The sequence below is a fragment of the Melospiza melodia genome, chromosome 11 (genome assembly GCF_035770615.1).
Source record: "Melospiza melodia melodia isolate bMelMel2 chromosome 11, bMelMel2.pri, whole genome shotgun sequence".
Taxonomy (NCBI): domain Eukaryota; kingdom Metazoa; phylum Chordata; class Aves; order Passeriformes; family Passerellidae; genus Melospiza; species Melospiza melodia.
Genome location: NC_086204.1, coordinates 14589681 through 14608275, shown reverse-complemented (window position 1 = coordinate 14608275; position 18595 = coordinate 14589681). Strand labels below are relative to the sequence as shown.

At 39.0% G+C, this 18595-nt stretch overlaps 1 protein-coding gene across 4 annotated transcripts in view; it reads left to right on the top strand.

The window, feature by feature from the left end:
• Positions 1 to 18595, top strand: part of SLC44A3 (solute carrier family 44 member 3) — a 35553-nt gene that overhangs the window by 6365 nt on the left and 10593 nt on the right. For all 4 annotated transcript variants that reach the window (XM_063165674.1, XM_063165673.1, XM_063165671.1 and 1 more), the window contains exons 7-12: positions 298 to 387; positions 992 to 1116; positions 2789 to 2975; positions 8774 to 8939; positions 13545 to 13701; positions 15811 to 15888. In XM_063165674.1, coding sequence (XP_063021744.1) covers positions 298 to 387; positions 992 to 1116; positions 2789 to 2975; positions 8774 to 8939; positions 13545 to 13701; positions 15811 to 15888 — 803 coding nt within the window. The remainder of the gene's footprint in view (positions 1 to 297; positions 388 to 991; positions 1117 to 2788; positions 2976 to 8773; positions 8940 to 13544; positions 13702 to 15810; positions 15889 to 18595) is intronic.

Below are 18595 nucleotides of genomic sequence, written 5' to 3'. Positions count from 1 at the left end.
GAGAACTGTAAGAAATTGTTGAAGAAAAAGATTACATCAGCATGAATACTTGACTCTTACATAAGATGTTATTAAAAAGCTAGTATTTCCCGTGGTGAAATATATCAGCTATAAGTTTCTTATTATTTAAGTTAGAGGTAACTGTGTGCTTTAAATGTTAAAGAGCTTGCCAGCTTTATTAAATGCTATTGCTATTAACATTACTGTTTAAAAATAAAAGCCAAAATTCTACAAGAACCTTAAATTTATATTTAAAATGAAAAGGGTTGTAACACTCAAACTTTATGTATTTTTCAGCCTTCTCTTTGATACTGGTTTTAGCCTTCAGATTCATTCAGACCCTCTTCATCCATACTCTGATTGCACTGGTTGTGTTTGGGTTGTTGTGTAAGTATACTTACTGTTTCACTGTACTGAAGGATTAGCAGCTGAACAAACAGCTATCCTTTATTTCCGTGGCCATCCTCAGTAACCTTCAGCTTACCACAGTCATTTCCAAGCTGAGGCCTTTTGGTGCCAAGGTCTGGCTGTGCTGTTCCAGCTGCTGAGTGTTAGGATGATGGTGATGTTTATTGTTTTTATAGATGCCTAGGAACAACATTTCTTTTGGCAGATGAACGCAGTTATGAAAATGCTACTGTTTCAAAGAATGCTTAGTGAACTCTTATACTGAACCATAGGAATCTCTCTGGCTAAAGCTTGTCATTCCATGAAAGTTAGCTTTGGATCTGCACAATGAAATTACATGCCTGAGCTTTGGGATAATGCAAGAAATCCAAATGTTCTGCTGCGGTTTTACCTCAGTCTGACAGGCCATTACTGGAAGTTTCTCTGTGCTCCCTGGTCCTGTGGCTCACTTTGGTGGCTGGCAGTATTCCCGAGCCCTGGGGGATGGTGGGAGGGCAGGACACTGGGAAGGGAGGGTGGGCAGGCATCATCCTGCCAGCAGCAGCGTGCCCTGCCCGCCCTCACGCTGCTCTGCTCTGCTCAGTTGTGTCAGGTGTGCTCTGGTGGCTCCATTACGACTACAGGAATGACCCCAGCACTGAACTGGAAACAGAAAAGGAAAATGTAAAATTCCTACTTGGATATGCCATCTTCTCAACAATCATCACTGTAAGTAGCATTTTGCCCTAAGCAATGGCAGAGGCTGTAACTTGAAAACTTGAACTACAGGGGTTCTGCAACAATAAAAATAATTCCTAATTCTTTTCAAATTGGAAAATGAGAGTAAATTCTAAGATCTTCTTACATTCATTCACATATAATCATAAAATGACAGAATGGTTTGGGTTGGAAAGGACTTTAAAGATCCCTAGCTCTAAATAGATTTTTAGGCCCCCAACAAAACTACAAAAATAATTTTATATATTAATTGTGAAACTTGTTTTTTAGCCTTGCCATGCTTCAAACCTGTACAAACTGTGTCAGTGTTGTTGGTGTAAAAATGCCAGAATTGTGTTCCATGCCCACTTTGTGCTGCATCAGCTCACTGGAGAATCATGTTGAATGTGCACAGGGCATTGGCTGAGTATGGACATGAGATCTGTGGATTCATCCCACCCTGTCAGCAGGAGAAAGGGGTGGCAGGTCTTTGAGACAATGAAAGGGGCAGTGAAACGCAGGCAGCATTGTCTAGACCTCAAGTTACAGGGTTAAATTCTGTTTTTCTCTCAATGACCTTGTTTTACAATAGAAAATCTAAGTGGTTTGCAACTTCTGAAGAGAGTTTTTTCACTCTGATGTTGCAATGTTAAAAGGAGCCATTTCTCAATTTGAGGGTACAGTCAATTTATACTTCATGAGACATTTGTCAAAGCAGTTGTCCTGTTGTCTTAGAGATAAGTAAGATCCATATGGAATTTGCCAGATATGAACAGTCTGGCAGTTTACAGTGACAAATATAAATGTGTCACAGACCAGATTTTTTTTAATATCCTCTAAAAGTTATGACCTTTTTACATCTGCTGATACTAAAAAGGTAAGAAAAAGTTTCTTTGAGTGCTGGTGTGTTCCAGTACAACTGACTGTTGTTTGCAGAGCTGTAGGAACAGCCACTGCTGCAGGTTATGCTTCAATTCAGAGCTGGTGGCTTCTTTCCAGAGCGGGCAAGAAAACTAGTGAAGGAGCTGCCACTGGTTGTGTTTATTGCTGTAAAGATTCCAGCCTCCCTTTTAATTGCTGGTCATAGTTCCTTGTCACATAGAAAGTATTGGGGATTTTGTGAGATTTTTGACTCAGGGCTTTGTTGTTGGCGGGTTGGGTTTTTTACTTTTGGAAGACAATAATTTATTTAAATAAGTTTTCATTTTATGTCTGCTTTGCTCCTATACATACATAGCTCAGAACTAGTTGGGTTGTGGACTGCAGGAAAGGACTGGTTCTCCTACCATTGTGGAAGTGAACAGTAGCAAGCTGACCTGAGTAGAAAGAAAGTTTAAAAGTTCATGACATGCAGGATATGTGAAAGCAATGTGCAGTGTGTAATGTATGTTTGTTTGCTTTAAAGCAAAACAGACAGTTTCCATTAGATCAATTAAAGTCTTATGGATACTATTTTGTTAAAAAAAACCAGCAATGACTATTGTAGGAAAATAAATTTTAATCCACAGGCTCTTTGAGAACATAGGCAATGTCTTGGAAGGACTTTCTAATATGTAGTAAGATTGTATCAATTGCTTTGCTGTCATGTCTTTGTGAAATCTGTATCCTCTGATCTCACATTTGACAACTCTGATAATTTTCTTGACAAACCCCTAACAATTTGTCTTTTTATTTCCTGAAACAGGTTGTTCTGCTCTCCCTTATATATGTACTAAGAAAGAGGCTTCCTTTCTCTGTTCAGCTCTTTAGAATTGTTGGCAAAATCATTGGCAGAATTCCTTTCCTCCTGTTCCAGCCACTCTGGACTTTTCTGATTCTCATTGTGTTCTGGGTATTTTGGGTTGCTGTACTGCTTAGCTTAGGAACTGCAGGTAAGCATATGCTTTTCATGTTTCTGACTGAGTGCTAGCCATTTCCTAAATTCTCTTCTTAGATGTGGGACTTCTTGGTGCTGGCGTACAAAATGTGGGCTAGCATTGTTACACAGCTGAGTTATTTTATTTTATTTTATTTTTTAATTCTTTAATTTTTAAATTTTTTTTTACCTGCTGTTACAATCATAGCGCAGCTCAAAGGTATTTTATGTTTTGTCTTCTTTCTAACTTGAAAGGAATGCTGATCTTTTCAGCAAGTGATGCAAACAGTACAGAGGACAGCACAAACTTACTGCACAGCAGAGTGATGATAAAGTTTCCGTTTTGAAAGAAATTACTTTTCTCAGATTTCGCATAAGAAGGGAACATATATATATTGCTTTTATGAGCAACCTAGTAAAACATAGGTTTTGACAGAGGTGTTCTGGCTGGGTATTTTTAGTGCAGATGTCAGTCCTTGTAAGACCTTCCTGTTAGAAGCATGTTAATGTCTAGCAGTGCGCGTGTGCATTTTATAAATAACCCAGATCACGTCTGAGTTGCAACCGGAGCATGAACGCAGGTGGGAAGGCGCCGCTCTGTGCGGGCAGTGTCCCGGGTGGGTTGGGCGCTGGGTGTCCCGGCCGTGTCCGTGGGGACCCTGTGGGGCCCTCGGGCGCTCGCTGCACCCGCAGCAGCAGCGCCCGCGCCCGCCAGGGGGCGCCGCAGCCCGCGGGGAGCGCCTCAGGCCCGCCCGCCCGGGGAGCGGCTCCGGAGAACCAGGGGGACAAAGGGCGGCTCGGCCCGCCGGGCTCCGGGCAGGGCTGGCGGCGTGCCTGGGTCTGCCGTGCTCCGGGGAATGGCCAGCGCTGCCCCCGAGCCCGCCGTGCTCCGGGGAATGGCCAGCGCTGCCCCCGAGCCCGCCGTGCTCCGGGGAATGGCCAGCGCTGCCCCCGAGCCCGCCGTGCTCCGGGACACAGCGGCTGAGCCGGGCCGCTCCGGGACACGGCCGGCGCAGCGGCTGAGGCGGCCCGCGGGCTGAGCGCACGGACAGCTCCGTGTCAGCAGGATTGCTGTTGGGATTTCCAGTCCCTTACTCTACCTCAGGTGTGCTTTGTGATTCAGATCTTGGAGGACGAGCGCTAAACGAGATCTGGTGTTGAGAATATTCCATTAGGTTGTCGCTCAAATATTGAACCCAAATATGAGTCCTCTGAAATGCTGCCTGTTAAAGCAGCTCACCATCAGATAAGCTGGGGGTCATTCTACTGTTCTGGGTAGACAGACCCACACATCCTGTAATGACAAATGCATACAGAACCGTATGGTTAATAATACACTGACAGGACACCTTGGTATTATTAATTAGTTTTCTACAATTGTCCTGTAAGTGGAAGATGTCTCTTTTTATTTTGAGTTTTGGGGACTTTTTGCACCACTTGAGAGTACTTCTCTGAAGATGTCCAAAGATATGCTTTCTCTTACAGAGCAATTTGTTTTCTTCATTGACATTGACAGTTACCTGGATACAGCTTGTAAAATGCAGGTGGTGATTTTCTTGGATTTGACGCTTTGACGTTTTCTTCTCACAGATATGTTTTCTGGGGCTGTGCAGGCTGTATTTTAAATGCAAATGTACCAAGAAAGCTGAAAAAAATGAAATGTTTACAAAGACACTAGACTTTTTGTCTAATACAGAGAGATGGGTAAATTAAATTGGCTTGCTGCTGTGCTGCACCTGTTCTTAACATTTTCTTTGAATCTGCACTAGTTATATAATATTTATGGTGTCTCTGCATCTTAACAGTTCTGGAGCACTTGATCCTTGCTTCAGCTGTGGCACACCTGATCATTATGCGGCCATGGAGGCACCTTATTTACATCTCCTCCAAAAGTTAGTGTTACGGTGAGAAAAAAGTCCTAACTTTTTGGGGGCTATAGAAAGCTATAGCCTGCACTTGAAAGGTACTTATGCACATGACTAATTTGAAACACATGGATAATCCTATTAAAATCAGTGGGACTACCTATGCATTTTAGGGTAGGCACCTGCCTAAGTACCTTGGTAATTCAGAATCTGTAAGAGCAGCAGAGCCTGAGTGAATTCCAGACCTAGAAAACTAGGAGAAATGCCAAGACTTCATGAGACTTTAGGTAGCACAGTGGCACCAGTTAGAACCATTAGCTGGCTAGGAATGGAATTCAGCTGTTCTTTGGAAAAGCTGATATGTCTTAGGGTTATTGAGTTTTATTGTTTGCTAATTTGTGGGTATTTCACTGCAGAACTGAAGTAGCCATGTGGCACAGCAGAGAATGTGTTTCAGCTTTTCAGAGTGCAGGAGCTGTGAGGTCTGCATGGTGTAAATACTATGAATGTAGGATGAGAAGGTGGTGTGATTTTTTTGTGTAATAAAGGTGCATCCTGCAAGCAAGTGAGCAGCAGAACTGCCACATAAAGCTGTGCAACAGCAAAATGAGCAATAAAAATGTGTTTCCTGCAGGGGCCTTGACATTCCTATTACAGTCAGGTAGCTTACCTGTAAATACCTTTACATGAAAAAGCACAAAATAAGATAACACAATATATTGTGTTGCAGGAAGCACTAAGATTCAGTGTATGATTCCAGAAGCTTTCCTCACAGTGGGAGGGGCACAGCATATTTTCATGTTAACAGGAACTGATAAACAGGCTCTCAGTATTTTCTTGTCAGAGGCTCTTTGTTTGTGATAAGGAAATTGCTGGACTAGACTTCCCAGGAATTTTTTGTCTCTTACAGCAGCCTGTTGCTGCAGGCATCAGCAACACCTCAGAGCAGCAGCTGCTGAAGAAGGGCATCTGTGCTAAGTGTGGCAGTCCCAAAATGCAGCTGAAGGTGCCACACACAGCCAGCACTGACTGGTGTCCCATTGCCCTGCTCTGCTGGCTGCCAGGGCAGCGCTGTGAGTCCCAGGGGAAATTCTCCTGCCTTCTGCTGCAAACACTTGGCCTGTTTGCTTTGTTAACATCACTTCTTTTGAAGTATTGGCAGCAGATCAACACTTGTACTCATCAAAGGCTTCCAGATCTGGTGGTTCAGATGTGGGGAGTTCAGTTCTTTACTGGGTTGTTAATGTCATCGCTAAGAGTGTATGATACCCTGGGAAGTTTCATTATTGTGTCCTTGGAGAAAAATATTCTGTTGACAGATTGAACTGTATTTCAGGCTGTGTTGAAACAGTTCAGTTTGTATGAACAGATAGATAATAGTACAATGATGAGGAAAATGTCACTTTTCTTGACAGGTTATCTAGGACAGCTTTAAAGCTTATCTGAGATACTGATATAGAAAAATAGCCTTGCATGTAGTTCTGCTGACAAAGTCAGGCATGTCTGGTAGGCCCAGAAGACAGGAAATTGGACAGAGATGTTTATATCATTAAACAGATTTTTGGGAAATAACAAAACTAGTTTACTTTACCTGATCAGCAAAGTGATCAAAGGTGAACTCACAGATGGCTCTGCCTGATTTCTGTGCAGCTGAGCACAGCACTGTGCACATGTACAGGTACAGGGTTGTCCAGGAAAGACAAAGCCATTACTGTTATTACTGCAGGTGGTTATTTCAGTAGGCTGGTAAAAAGCAAACAGGATTAGTTTGCCATATGAACATTTATCAGTCTTCATGACAACAGTACTGAACAAAGCCTGAACAGGTCTATTTTGGAAAAAGAAATGTTCAGGTGGATTGTATGGTGGAAAATGTCCTTAATTCTGCTACCAAATGGTGTAATGTCTCTGTGTGAAAATGGAGAGGCAGGACACCTTTGTGTCTCACTGACATCTTGTTTGCCTGAGTTCCCTTAGTGAAGGCTGTAGGCTGTGGATAATGAGTGTATTTGGCTAGTTGTGTGCTGCAGGAAAAGGCAGTCGAGAGCCTCTGGAAGAAATATGGAAAATGAAAAATCTTTTGAATTCATAATTATATGGTGCCTCACTCATTTTAATGACTTAAAGTAATTATTATATCCTCAAAAACTCACCTTAAAAAACCCTCACTTTTGCAAACTTAAAACCAGTGAGGCACAGGATGGGGAGGCATGAGGGAGAGTTTGTGAGAAGAGATCTGAGTAGTAGCTTTTTCAAACCATCAAATATCTTGCACTTCCCAGACTTAAAATTCATTTGAATATATTGGAAGCACTACATTGTTTCTATGAATGACCAATCAAACAGCACTGGAGAGAGCTTGCCTGTTCAGCCAATATTGTTAACCTCTCAGGAAAAAAAAAAAAATCTAGAAAATATATCTGTATTTATGTACCCATGTAGCATTTTTTTTATCTTTCAAAGAACTTTAAAATAATGTTGCAGTGCTACTGTGGGGTAGATGGATATTTTTCTTTATTTACAGACTAAAAGGCTGCTTCTGAAAACTTAAAAAAAAGCTTGTCTAAAGCTGATGGTATTGGTGAAACAAATCTTTACTGTTTCTACTTCTAGTTATTATTGAGTAAGAAGTCTGTGGCTGTAGAAAAACAGGCCAGAGAGGAACCATTTCCTAGATAGCTTTGTGTATGTGGTGGTTTTGAACTTGAAGGTGGTGTGTTGTCCTGTAAGAGAACACAGAATCATAGAATCAATTAGCTTGGAAAAAACCTTTGGAATCATCAGGTCCAGCTGTAAACCTGGACTGCCAAGTCCACAAAATGAATACATGAAGTATTAAAGCTTAGGTTATATTGCTGTTTGAGCAGTAATAGCCAATTCTGTCTCACTTTTTTATTTCTTTCCTGGAGCTGGAATAAGAAACTACTCACCTCCAGAGATTGTTTTATTTGGTGAACATGTTTCTCTTTAAGGTTAGTAGACTTAAGGCTTGGTAAAATAAAAAAAAAAAAAAACAAAAAAACAAAAAAACATAGCATGTTAGGAACCTAGAGACCTTTTACTACAGTCAAATTGTCTTAATGCCATTATCCCCTTACCACTCTTCAGAGTCAAGTGCCACCAACAGGATTGCACAGAAAAAAGGTCTGATTGTTGAGGAATCTGAATTGACCCCACCTTTTGTGAAAAGCCTTCTAGGAATACGAAATACATTCTTTGTTGGTAACAGAAGTGGAAGGAATGTTTTTAGCTTGGGCAAGTTAATTTATCCATGCTCCTAGATACAGTAGTGGCCTTGCAGCATGTACTACCATACCATGTCTGCTTTTTCCCCCCCCAGAGAGCCTAGATGTATCTGCCTGTATTTTGCACAAAGATTGCAAAGTATAGAGAACAGAAGACTAATGGCCATGGTTCTGATTAGTAATAGCAATAAAGTATTTGTTTTGTTTTGCTGCAACAGTATGTTATGTATCCTTAATATTTTTCTGTAGTCTTTCTCTTCTGCTTGTTACAAAAAAACCCTAAAGAATTTCATAACTATGCATTTATTTCAAATTTGAATAATGGAAGTGAAGGTTTCATTTACTTCTGGACTGTTTGATTACTCAAGTCTAGAGTAATGTCTTCTCAGATATCTTTACTAATATGTAGCTTTCCTTTTTCCTTTATTGGTAGCTGTCAATCCCAATTTAAGCACAATCTTTTGCTTTTTGTGAGATTTTATTTTTCAAAATCCAAGTTGAATTATAAGATGTTGTTTCTCTAACTTTGTTAGAATGGACAGAATTAAATAGCATCGAATTTACTTTTTTTGTAACTTTACTGAAGAGAAGTTAAGAGAACATGCACAGAAGCACTTCCATGTCCTTCTTGTCCCTGTCCCCCTTTCTCCTTTCCCCCTTGTCTGGCATGTTATAATAACACAGTGGTGTAATCCCAACTTCAGGTACTGCACAGGCCACTTCAGGAGGACAAGTAGAATACAGAGCTCTGTCTGGAATTTGCTACATGGCATGGTATCATTTCGTTGGCCTTATCTGGACTAGTGAATTCATTCTTACCTGTCAGCAAATGGTCATTGCTGGGGCAGTGGTTACTTGTTATTTCAACAGGTGAGTGCGGAATTGTCCCTGATAGTTTTGGGGATTTCCCAGCATTTACTTTCAATCTTTTTCAAGGAAAAATGGTCCCAATTAGACTGCAATTTATGTTAATATCGGGAATCCAATTTATTATAAAATAATGTTGCTTGTTGTAAAATCTTGAGTAAGATTTTACAATTGGCATGGTATTAATGTGGCTCGCCCCTGCTGCTGGAGATGCTGGGCCAAACTGGGTCCTGATATTGGAACTCTGTTGGCTGTGGGGGAATTCCCATTTGGAAGGCACAGGCTGCATTGCACCCTATTCCAGGAGACTGCTTTAGCTCCAAATGAGAAGCAGTATATTGTTCCTTGGTAATGTCATGTATTCATGGGCAGTTTGACCATTGCATTTTGGTCAATACACCACATTTTTGGTGGAATACACCACATAAATCCCCAAGTCACATGCACTGTCCATATCTTGTTGGTGCAGAGCAGGGAAGCACCTGTAGAAACTGCTGTGATGACATTTACTGCTCTGCTAGGGGCTTCCGCTTTCCAGCTATTTTTTACTGCTGCAGGAACTGGCTGCCAAGTACAGAAGGTTCCTGCTCCCAGTTGTGTTGGTATCATTTTGTACAATACTATTAAGCTTTCCTCTTGCTTGCCAGGTGACCTGTACTGTGTTGAGAGGGTCGTGTTTGCAAGGGGAAATGCAACTTTTCCATGGTGGTAATCCCTTGTCCCAGCCTTTAGGCTGTCAGGACAGATCCAGAGAGATGCAGAGCAGTGCAGGAATAGGGAGAGGGAGGGTGGTTAGCTGCAGGAGCAGCCACACCAGCAAGGGCAAGGGTTATCTTGAGCTGTTCCAGCAATTCTGAGCTTGTCTGCTGTGTGTTTTTAATGTATTCCCTGGGGCTGCATCATAAAGGCATGTCACAAGAGTTTGTTTATGGGATCTTACAGACAGGCTTTCTTCTTGTCCTGTGGGTGCTCTGAGGAAATGGCACGGCCTTCCCAAGCGGAAATCTCCCCCCACAGCACGCTCAGCAGCGCGCTGCACGGCCAACAGCCACGGCTGAGCTGCAGATGGGGTGGGCAGGGGATCATTCCACCTGGGTTAGCTTTACAGGAGATGTTTATTTGGCCTGTAATACCACGACTGAAAATGGATTTGGCCTTCTTTTATTTTAGATTAAATATGAATACACAAAAGATTTCATTGATTTAATAAAAATAAGTAGATTTTCTTGCTTAATGATTACATTTTACAACTTGTGGAAAGGGCTTGGTCTTTTTAAAAGCCTTCTTTGTTATAATTGGTGTTTTACATGAGGGTTTATACTCACCTTGATGTATCTATTTACCTTGGCAGGGAGATGAGCCTTTCCCCCTCTCTGGGAGTAAAGGAAGGTGATATGGTAACTCAGTCCATCACAGGCATCACAGTTCTGTCCATGTCTGAGCTTCTTTGGTAGCTCCAGTGCACATATATCATTGCACAGATTTGAAATCACATGTATCACTGCACAGATTTGAAATTAAGGATTGGGCTTATCTACCTGACTAAAGGGTTGAGTACCACAGTTTCCAAGAGAAGTGAAATACATATCTGTCTTAGTAAGTCAAAAATGAAGGTTTATGGATGTTGCACCAAAGTCATTGAGAGATGAACTAGAACAAACTTTTAAAGGCTTCCTCTTCAAATTTATCTGCAATATTTATGGCCATCCTTTGGCCTACTTACACACTTGACCTAAAAGAGCCACCGTCATGGATGTGGTCAGACCTGTGCCATGTGGCTTTGAGATAAGGTAAAAGTGCAGTACAGTCTATGTGGTCTCTGTTAGTCTCATCATATCTGTTTTATTACAAATCTTGTAAATTTTTGTGTTTGTTTAAAAATTGAAATTCATATTTACTTGAGGAATAGAAGATTCATTCCTTAACATTTCTGAAGTATTTTATGCTAAAGTTATTTTTAGACAGTCTTTGGAATTGGTGAGACATAAGTGAAGAAATCTGAAAGCATAGCTCTTAAGAGAAGTTTAAAGAACTGAAGAAATACACTTTTCTGCCATTTAAATATCTGTGTCTGTTGGGTGTCTAAAGATGACATTTTTTTCCTCTCACAAAAAATGTTTTTCAAATGAAAGCAAAGATACATGTGTGATCATTTGATTCAAGGAACTTAGTGTTAAAGAAAGACACTGTGTCACAGAGCTCACAAGTAAATGAAGGCAATTGACAGTAGTGAAGAAATAAAATTATTAAAAGATAATGTATTGAATACAGGTCCACAGGAGTTTGGAATAGTAGTGTTGTATGTACATCAAACAATCTCATAATAACATAAAACAGAAATAGCAAAGAAGAAAAGCAAGCTGTGGCTCTATTCTATATAACCAGTCAGGCAGATTCCCAGATTTCCCTGATACCTTGTGCACATGCACAGAATGCACTGCATAATGATTGCTTGCTTGTGCTAAAGCCCCTTCAGGACTGCAGCCACATCATGCACAACGGTGGGTGAAGCTTCAGCCTTGGGAGCAATGGGAGTAGGTTGGAGCCAATCTTGAGCTTGTTTACAGACATAACCATCACCTGTTGCTGTGTTTAGCCTCTTCCCTGTTTCCTACTCTGAACCAGAATTACAAGGAGAATCTGTTCTTTTTCCAGTCTGTTTGGAGGCAAAGCAAAATCCTGGTCAGACCCTATTCTTGTGCAAGTCCCTTTGCTAGGAAAAGGAGCTGTGGAAAAACATCCAAATATGTAAAAATTTATCTAAACTAAGTTTAATTTTTGGGATTTTTTGTTTTTGTTTTTTTTTTTTTTACATTCTTTTTCATTATTTAGTCATGTTAAAAATATCAAAAACCTTCTTCATTTTTCTCTTCAGTAACAAGTACATTATTAACACAGGAACAAATTTTCTTCTTTCTGTGTTTCTTATCACTAGTTAGCCTTTAACTTGCAGAAACTTAATAATTTGTATTCTGACATCAAACTAACACTGTCATCTGTAAGGAACTGTTTTAGGGAGAAAAAAGCAATGGCTCACTATGAATAGAATAATTCATCCACACTACAATGCATGTGTTTCTAACACAGAAACCTGATGACTCTAAAAAAACCCCAAACTGCCTTATTCAGTATAAAATTCCACCATCCCCCAAGCTGTTCCCCTGGTTTTAAGACAAAAATAATAAATGTAGCAACTGCTTTGCTGGAATTTCCTATTTCAAATAATGTGGTATATTCACATATTTAAATACCACTTTTCCACTGCAAAGTTTTTTGTGTTTTGAGTGAACTGCAGTGATACCTTCAGGATTCTTTCAGCATTATAATCCCACTCCTGAATATAGTGTGTATGATATAAATCCTTGCTGAAGTGAGGATTTATTACAATTATAATTTTAGAGCTTCTTGGCCCAAAGCAGTCATTCTCTTATTGATGTCTTTTTATATTTTAATTTCTTGTGCAAACTACTGATTTTTCAAGATAACAGAGGTTTTGAATAAATCAATTCTGAAAACAGGGCTTCTTATGTGTGATGTTATGTCTGATCTTTATGTAGCTACTTAGTCAAACTGCTGCTGGTTCTGGTGCCTAACTAAATATTTCAGGGTTGGGCCAGTTGCTTAAGAGTTACTTATGGAAGGTCTAATTATGACGATTGGTCCATATGGGTTTTTTTTATCCTATGAAATATTTTTAACTGTACTTAGAGTGTTAATCTAGTTGATTTTTTTTTCAGTGTTTGAAAAGGGGTGAGGAAATCTCTTTAAGTTGATTTCCTGAGGTTTATATAAATTCTTGAGAGCTGTGTCATATTACTATCTGTAAATGACTGACATTAAACTGATCTTTATAAAGGAGGCAAAGTAATAAAACATGTATTTAGGCCATTTATTGGCTCTGCTTTCTGATTTTGGCAGGCATTATTTCTCCAAAACAATACAGGTTAGTGTGCACTAGAACTGCCGGGGTTTTTTTTAGTTCAGATTATAATCCTAAACATATAGTATGATATTGCTTTTTTGCTGTATTCAATTTTAAAAGAAAGCTTCTTCTGTGGGGGAAAAAAGCTTTAATAATTTTTTTAAAATTTAAAACCAGATTTGGCCAAATTGCAATTATAAAAGTAGATAGTAGCTCTCAATTTTATATGTGAGAACTTGTGATTTTATTTTCTAGTTTTAATTTTACCACTAAAGAAGAAATAGTGCATTCATTCCCTCAGATGAAAATCTTGCAGAACCAAGGGTTAAATAAAAGATTGCAGAGAATAAGAGAAGTGACAGAAACTGGAAAGAGGTGTTCAAGGAGTATTCTCAGATATTGTTCACTTCTCCTATTTTTCATTGTAGTTTTTTCCTAGATATTTTTCCTTTCCAGAAAATAGTAATTTCTTAAGAATTAAACTAACCCAGAAGTTTTAAATTTGGCTGTTTTTCTTTGGACTAAGGTGAACATTCAGATGAAGTCAGTAGAAAGACTGGAGTAGTTCAATAAGGAAAGGAGGTAACAGCTTAATTCCTAAAATTTCCAAATACTGAAAATACGCAATGCTTATCTTCTTAAATAAGTTGCTAAACCATTTTAAAATTGTTTGTTTCTCTTTCTAGAAATAAAAATAACCCACCACCTCACCCAGTCCTGTCATCCATATCAGTGCTTTTCTGCTACCATCTAGGAACTGCTGTAAAAGGCTCATTTCTAATCACAATACTGAGAATACCAAGGATTGTTCTCTTGTACCTTTGCAACATCCTAAACCAAAAGGTAGGTAAATACTTCTGTAACACTATAAAAATAGAAGATTAAAGATGAGATCATGGGGCAAAGAAGTGAAGAATATATTTCCTGCTTAAAAATATATGGTATTGCTATTACTGTCTATTATTAATAGATGGATTTTCTATTTTATCATGTTTTCTTCATTAGGAAAGCTTTTTTCTCCCAACTCAGATATCAACGCACCCTTTTTATTCTCATGTCTGATAATTTTAAAAGCAGAAAATACCAATATGAAACTCACCTTTAGTGTTTTATACAAAGGTTTTTCTGAAGGATAAAGAAAAAATTGGCAGACTGCTCTATTAAAACTTTTTGCATTCATTTTTAAGGAGCAGGAGTAAGAATACTACTGTTAGATTTAAAATCTGTTATAGAAAATACTTCATCTGCCTTGTAATAAGCTTCTATAGAGAGAATATATGGAATAAGAACTGTTCCTGGGAGTTGTAGTATCCAAGACACATCTTCTAAGACACATAAAGCATAGATCTGGGCTAGTTTGAATATTTTTTACCTTCTTTTTTCCTTTCATTCATCTCCACATCTCTTATCTTGTGCTGGAAACACAGCACTGTAGGTAATTCTGGCACTTTTGCAAGGAGGGAGGACTGTTAGGAATGCACAGTTCTGATTTTAGGAGAAGATTTAAGAAAAGATTTTATTTTAGGTCTGTTCCTCTAGGGTTTACATTGGCCTTGAAGCATGTTATGTATAGTTATGACAGGGTGTTTACATTTACAGTGACAATGTATTTACTATGAGGCATGTGTTTGCTATAGGTTATAAAGGCTTAAATAAAAACTCCTTGTCATAAAACACTTGAAAGGTGTGGTCTGGATTTATGTTGCTTTCATATGGAAGTTTTAGTTACAAAACTTTGTGAGTTGTGTTAACTAAGAACATTGTATAAAGACACAGACTTCCCCACCTTTGCAAAAAATGTTGCTGTTCTCTGTGAACAGAGGAGAAGTCAGGGGCCTGTGAGGTTGCAGATAAATTTACAGATTTTTCTTCACAGCAGTCTTCAAGCAGAATCAGAGAGGAGATTGTAGGTGAGATCCCTTGCTCTAGGCTTTTAACAAACAGTCCTTACTGAGATAAAACAGCTTTAGTAAAATCATCTCTCCAGCAATACATAGCAAGAGTAAATTGTTCTCTGTCAGGAGTTTGCATGTACAGTCACTGTTTTGAAGGAGTTATTTCTGGAATATTTTCATGAACCTTTTTGGAAAAGTTGGGAGGTTTGTGGTTTCTGCTCGAACAATAGTAGCTGTTGGGACTGGAGTTTTCTATAGCGACTGGAAGATCTCTGCTTTCCAAAACAAGATAAAAACATTCTGACCTTTGTAAAAATAAGATTAAAAAGACTGAGTGTCCTGAACTGGATTTCCTTTTGTTAAGAAAAACAGGCACTTAATTTTGGAAGGGTATTCTGGATACCAAGGTGTCTTGTTCTCATCTTGCATCATCTCCATGATGAGCTCATGATGTGATGGGGGATCATGGAACAAACCTTAAGCTTTGCTCTTCAGTTTTTGCTATGAAATTAATACAGCTCAGTGGTCTATGAAGAGCCTGTTCTAATACAAGATTTTTCTTCCTGATGTGAAAAATGAATGTAATGCTCTGAGTCAAAACACATGGATGTTCATATAACCCTTCTACCCATTCTTTTATTTTTGTTCAGTAGAGTACCAGTAATTTCAGAACTGTGGACGGTTTTTGATAATCAGGTTAAAAATCTGTCTCTGTACTCCCTGATCACTGTGAAGTGCTTTAAGGATTACTGACTTGCCTGCCTGTTTTTCTCCCCAGGCAGATGTTAGCTCACAAAGCTGCTTGCAGCACATATTTTCTTTTCCCAGAGAAGAATCTTCCATCCACAGGAAGAAAAAAAAAGCACAGCTCTGCAGTCATTAATATTGAACAGTCTGAATTAAAAGCTATTCCTAAAATCCTAATGGAAGTATCTGCTGCCTAAGTAAAAATTTTATTAGAAGAGTCAGTCACCTGTAAAGCAAGGGTTTTTTTAGAACATTGGTTTTGTTTGAGGCTAATTATGTGTCCAATAACCAATCATTTCATTTATTGCAGAAGAATGCAAAGCACCTGTTTGACTGCTGTTCCTGCTGGGTTTGCTTCCCGAAAAGTTGCTTAAGATACTTTAACCAGGTATGCTCTGTCATCTCAGTCCCTCAGCCTACTCTGGATACCATGGTTGGTGCCTGACCCTTAGCATGGCTAAAAGTGGCTCAGCCTGGGTGCAGACCAGAATTTCCTGCTGGCCACCTAAATTAAACAAACAAACAAGCCTCCAAGTGCTTGGTGTGAAGAAACAGGGAATTGACAGATATGCAAGGTGCTAGATTTTAGAAAACTTGTTAATACAGCTTGGGATAGTCAGCCCTTTCAGAGGGCCACATGCTATTTCTGTAGGTAAGAATACGTAACATTTTGTTGAGTTGTGCCAGACAGACTTATGAAGCACAGAGAGTCCAGGTAGGAGGAAGCAATGAAGAATTAGGAAATATACCTGGAATATGGCATTAAGTAGTTACAGTGTTTTCCACCTGGAAGTCCTGAATAAAGAAACTTAAATTCCTAGTGATTGCCAGTATCAGGAGACCTGGAAATACAAACCATGATGATAGCAGTCTAGTTTAAAAGATGTTTTAATTGGAAATGGATGATTTCTGACATACAGCAGTTTTACAGATACTTGACACCTCTTTTTACCTTCACAATTCATTTCTCCAAATGCAGTCCATATTTACATTTATAATTGTAAATAGTTAGTTTTTGTCTTTGTCATTGCCTTGTTTTTATCTCTGGGAGCTGTGATATTCCTAATGTGAAAGGGAATCATATTTACACTGATTCCACCCTCTGAATGCTGAGCTCTTTGTTCTCATTGCTGAGGGTAGTGGTGAAGTAAACAAGAAAATCCTGATAAAGGGTCTGACTTCTCTTAAGTAGGTGCATAAATTAGGTTTAGTCTTGGGCAGTTGTTAAGAGAGTTTTCAGTTTAGTTCACCATAGATTAAATACTTCTGCAGTGAAATTTCTGAATTTTCAAGGTTTACATTTTTTAGGTAGGTCTTATAGTCAGTGACTCAGTGAGGAATATCAGAGTTCATTTTGCCTCCAGGCTTTCCATTTGTAGTCACCCTTTCCACTTGGCTTGGCTTCCTGCCTTTCAAAGAGATATCCAGCATCCTAGTGTTTACTTTCTCCAGCTGTTGTCTGCTATGTGTCTGTTAAAAGAATTAATTAATATAATGTTCTTCCTTTTGTTTCAGAAAGCTGTATTGTAGCTCTTTTCCCCTTTAAAGATTTCCTGTTTCCTATTCTATTGTTGGCAGATTTCTGGTTTTATGTGAGTTGTGATTTTTAATCTAATGATCATAATAAAGTGTTCACTTTTGTTTTGTTTTTTGAATATATTTTTAGCAAAGGTGATGGTTGTCCACATGTTTCAAATCCAGGGAAATTTGGGCAATAATTAGAAAAAAAAAAACAAGAACAGGCCTCAAGATTTTAATAGAACTTCTATCTGTACGAAATTTAAACGTTGGTCTTGAATTATTGCATCTCATTTAGTAATTTGTGGATATAATTATTTGTTTCATTTTTTCCCCTATAACTGATCTGTTCAAGGCTATTTATTAAAAAAAAATGTTACCATGATTGAAAGTCTTAGTCTTTGGTTCTGTAAAATCTGTGGCCATGTGTAGAAGAGAAAAGAAAAAAAGAAGGAAAAAAATGTCTGCAGTTTTAAGCAGCTTTGACATATTTCTTGATTAACAGAAATAGTGAGCTCTTAAAAGCTCCTACTGAGATTGGTGGAAGCTGCCAGGAGCAAGGTAGAAATTCCCCACATATGTTGAACACAGACCTGAGAGTAGGACTTGGGAGGGAGGGGTTAAAAAATTGTACCTGAGTTTCTAACATTTTCTTAAAGAAGTATTCTTTAAGTTCAGATTTTGATATTTTTGTAACCTTAAATGTGGAACAGCTGTTGTAAAAGTTGGTCCAAAGATCATTGTGTACATTAGCATTCCTTACTATTTACTGTTCTTTTGCTTTTTATTCTAGCATTATTTTCACTTTAATCAAGAGCATATAATTACCTGAAGCTCTAAAAAAAGTAAAATAAAAGATCCAATCACTTCTGCACTATTTTCTTCAACCTGTTGTTAAACTGCTTAGGTAATTTGAATTCTTTCTGTTCCTTCATTCACAAGTTTAATCAGGATTAAACAGCACTTTGTTTTCCCTCTGAGAACATGGCAGATGAGAAACAGGTGCTGGAGAAAGTAACCCTGGTGAAAGAATGCAAGCTTCTTTCTTCCCATGCAGAATCAACCAAGTGCTCTATTATGTTATCTAAGGGTACTTTCTGGGCTGCAGTACCACCCTGCATGTGATGATATTTAATACTGACTTTAATAGTTGCATGCATCCCTGAAGGGACTCATTCTCTGCAGGCTCAGTTAGGTTTTGCTCAGCTCTCCTGGAGGTTAAGTGAACGAGCCAAAGTGTTACCCTGTCATCTTCCCATCAGGACAGAGTGCTGTGCTAGATGCTGGCTATTGTCATATTTGCAGGGGGCATAATGTAAGCCCAGTGTCCTGTGCAGATTGCAATGTGGACAATTACATTCAGCCTTCCTAAATTTCTCTTGGATCTGCAACTGGATCCTGTGCTAAACTGTGGTGTAGTGTTGCTATGTGCTGTAAAACAGTTCACTCCTTAAGCTGTTCCACTTCAGTCATGGGCAAAGTGATTCATGTGTGTGTATAATCCATTAGCAACAATTGTAAAGCACTCAGGGTTCTGTGGCTGAGAAGAATATAAAGTCACTATCCTTACTTGACAG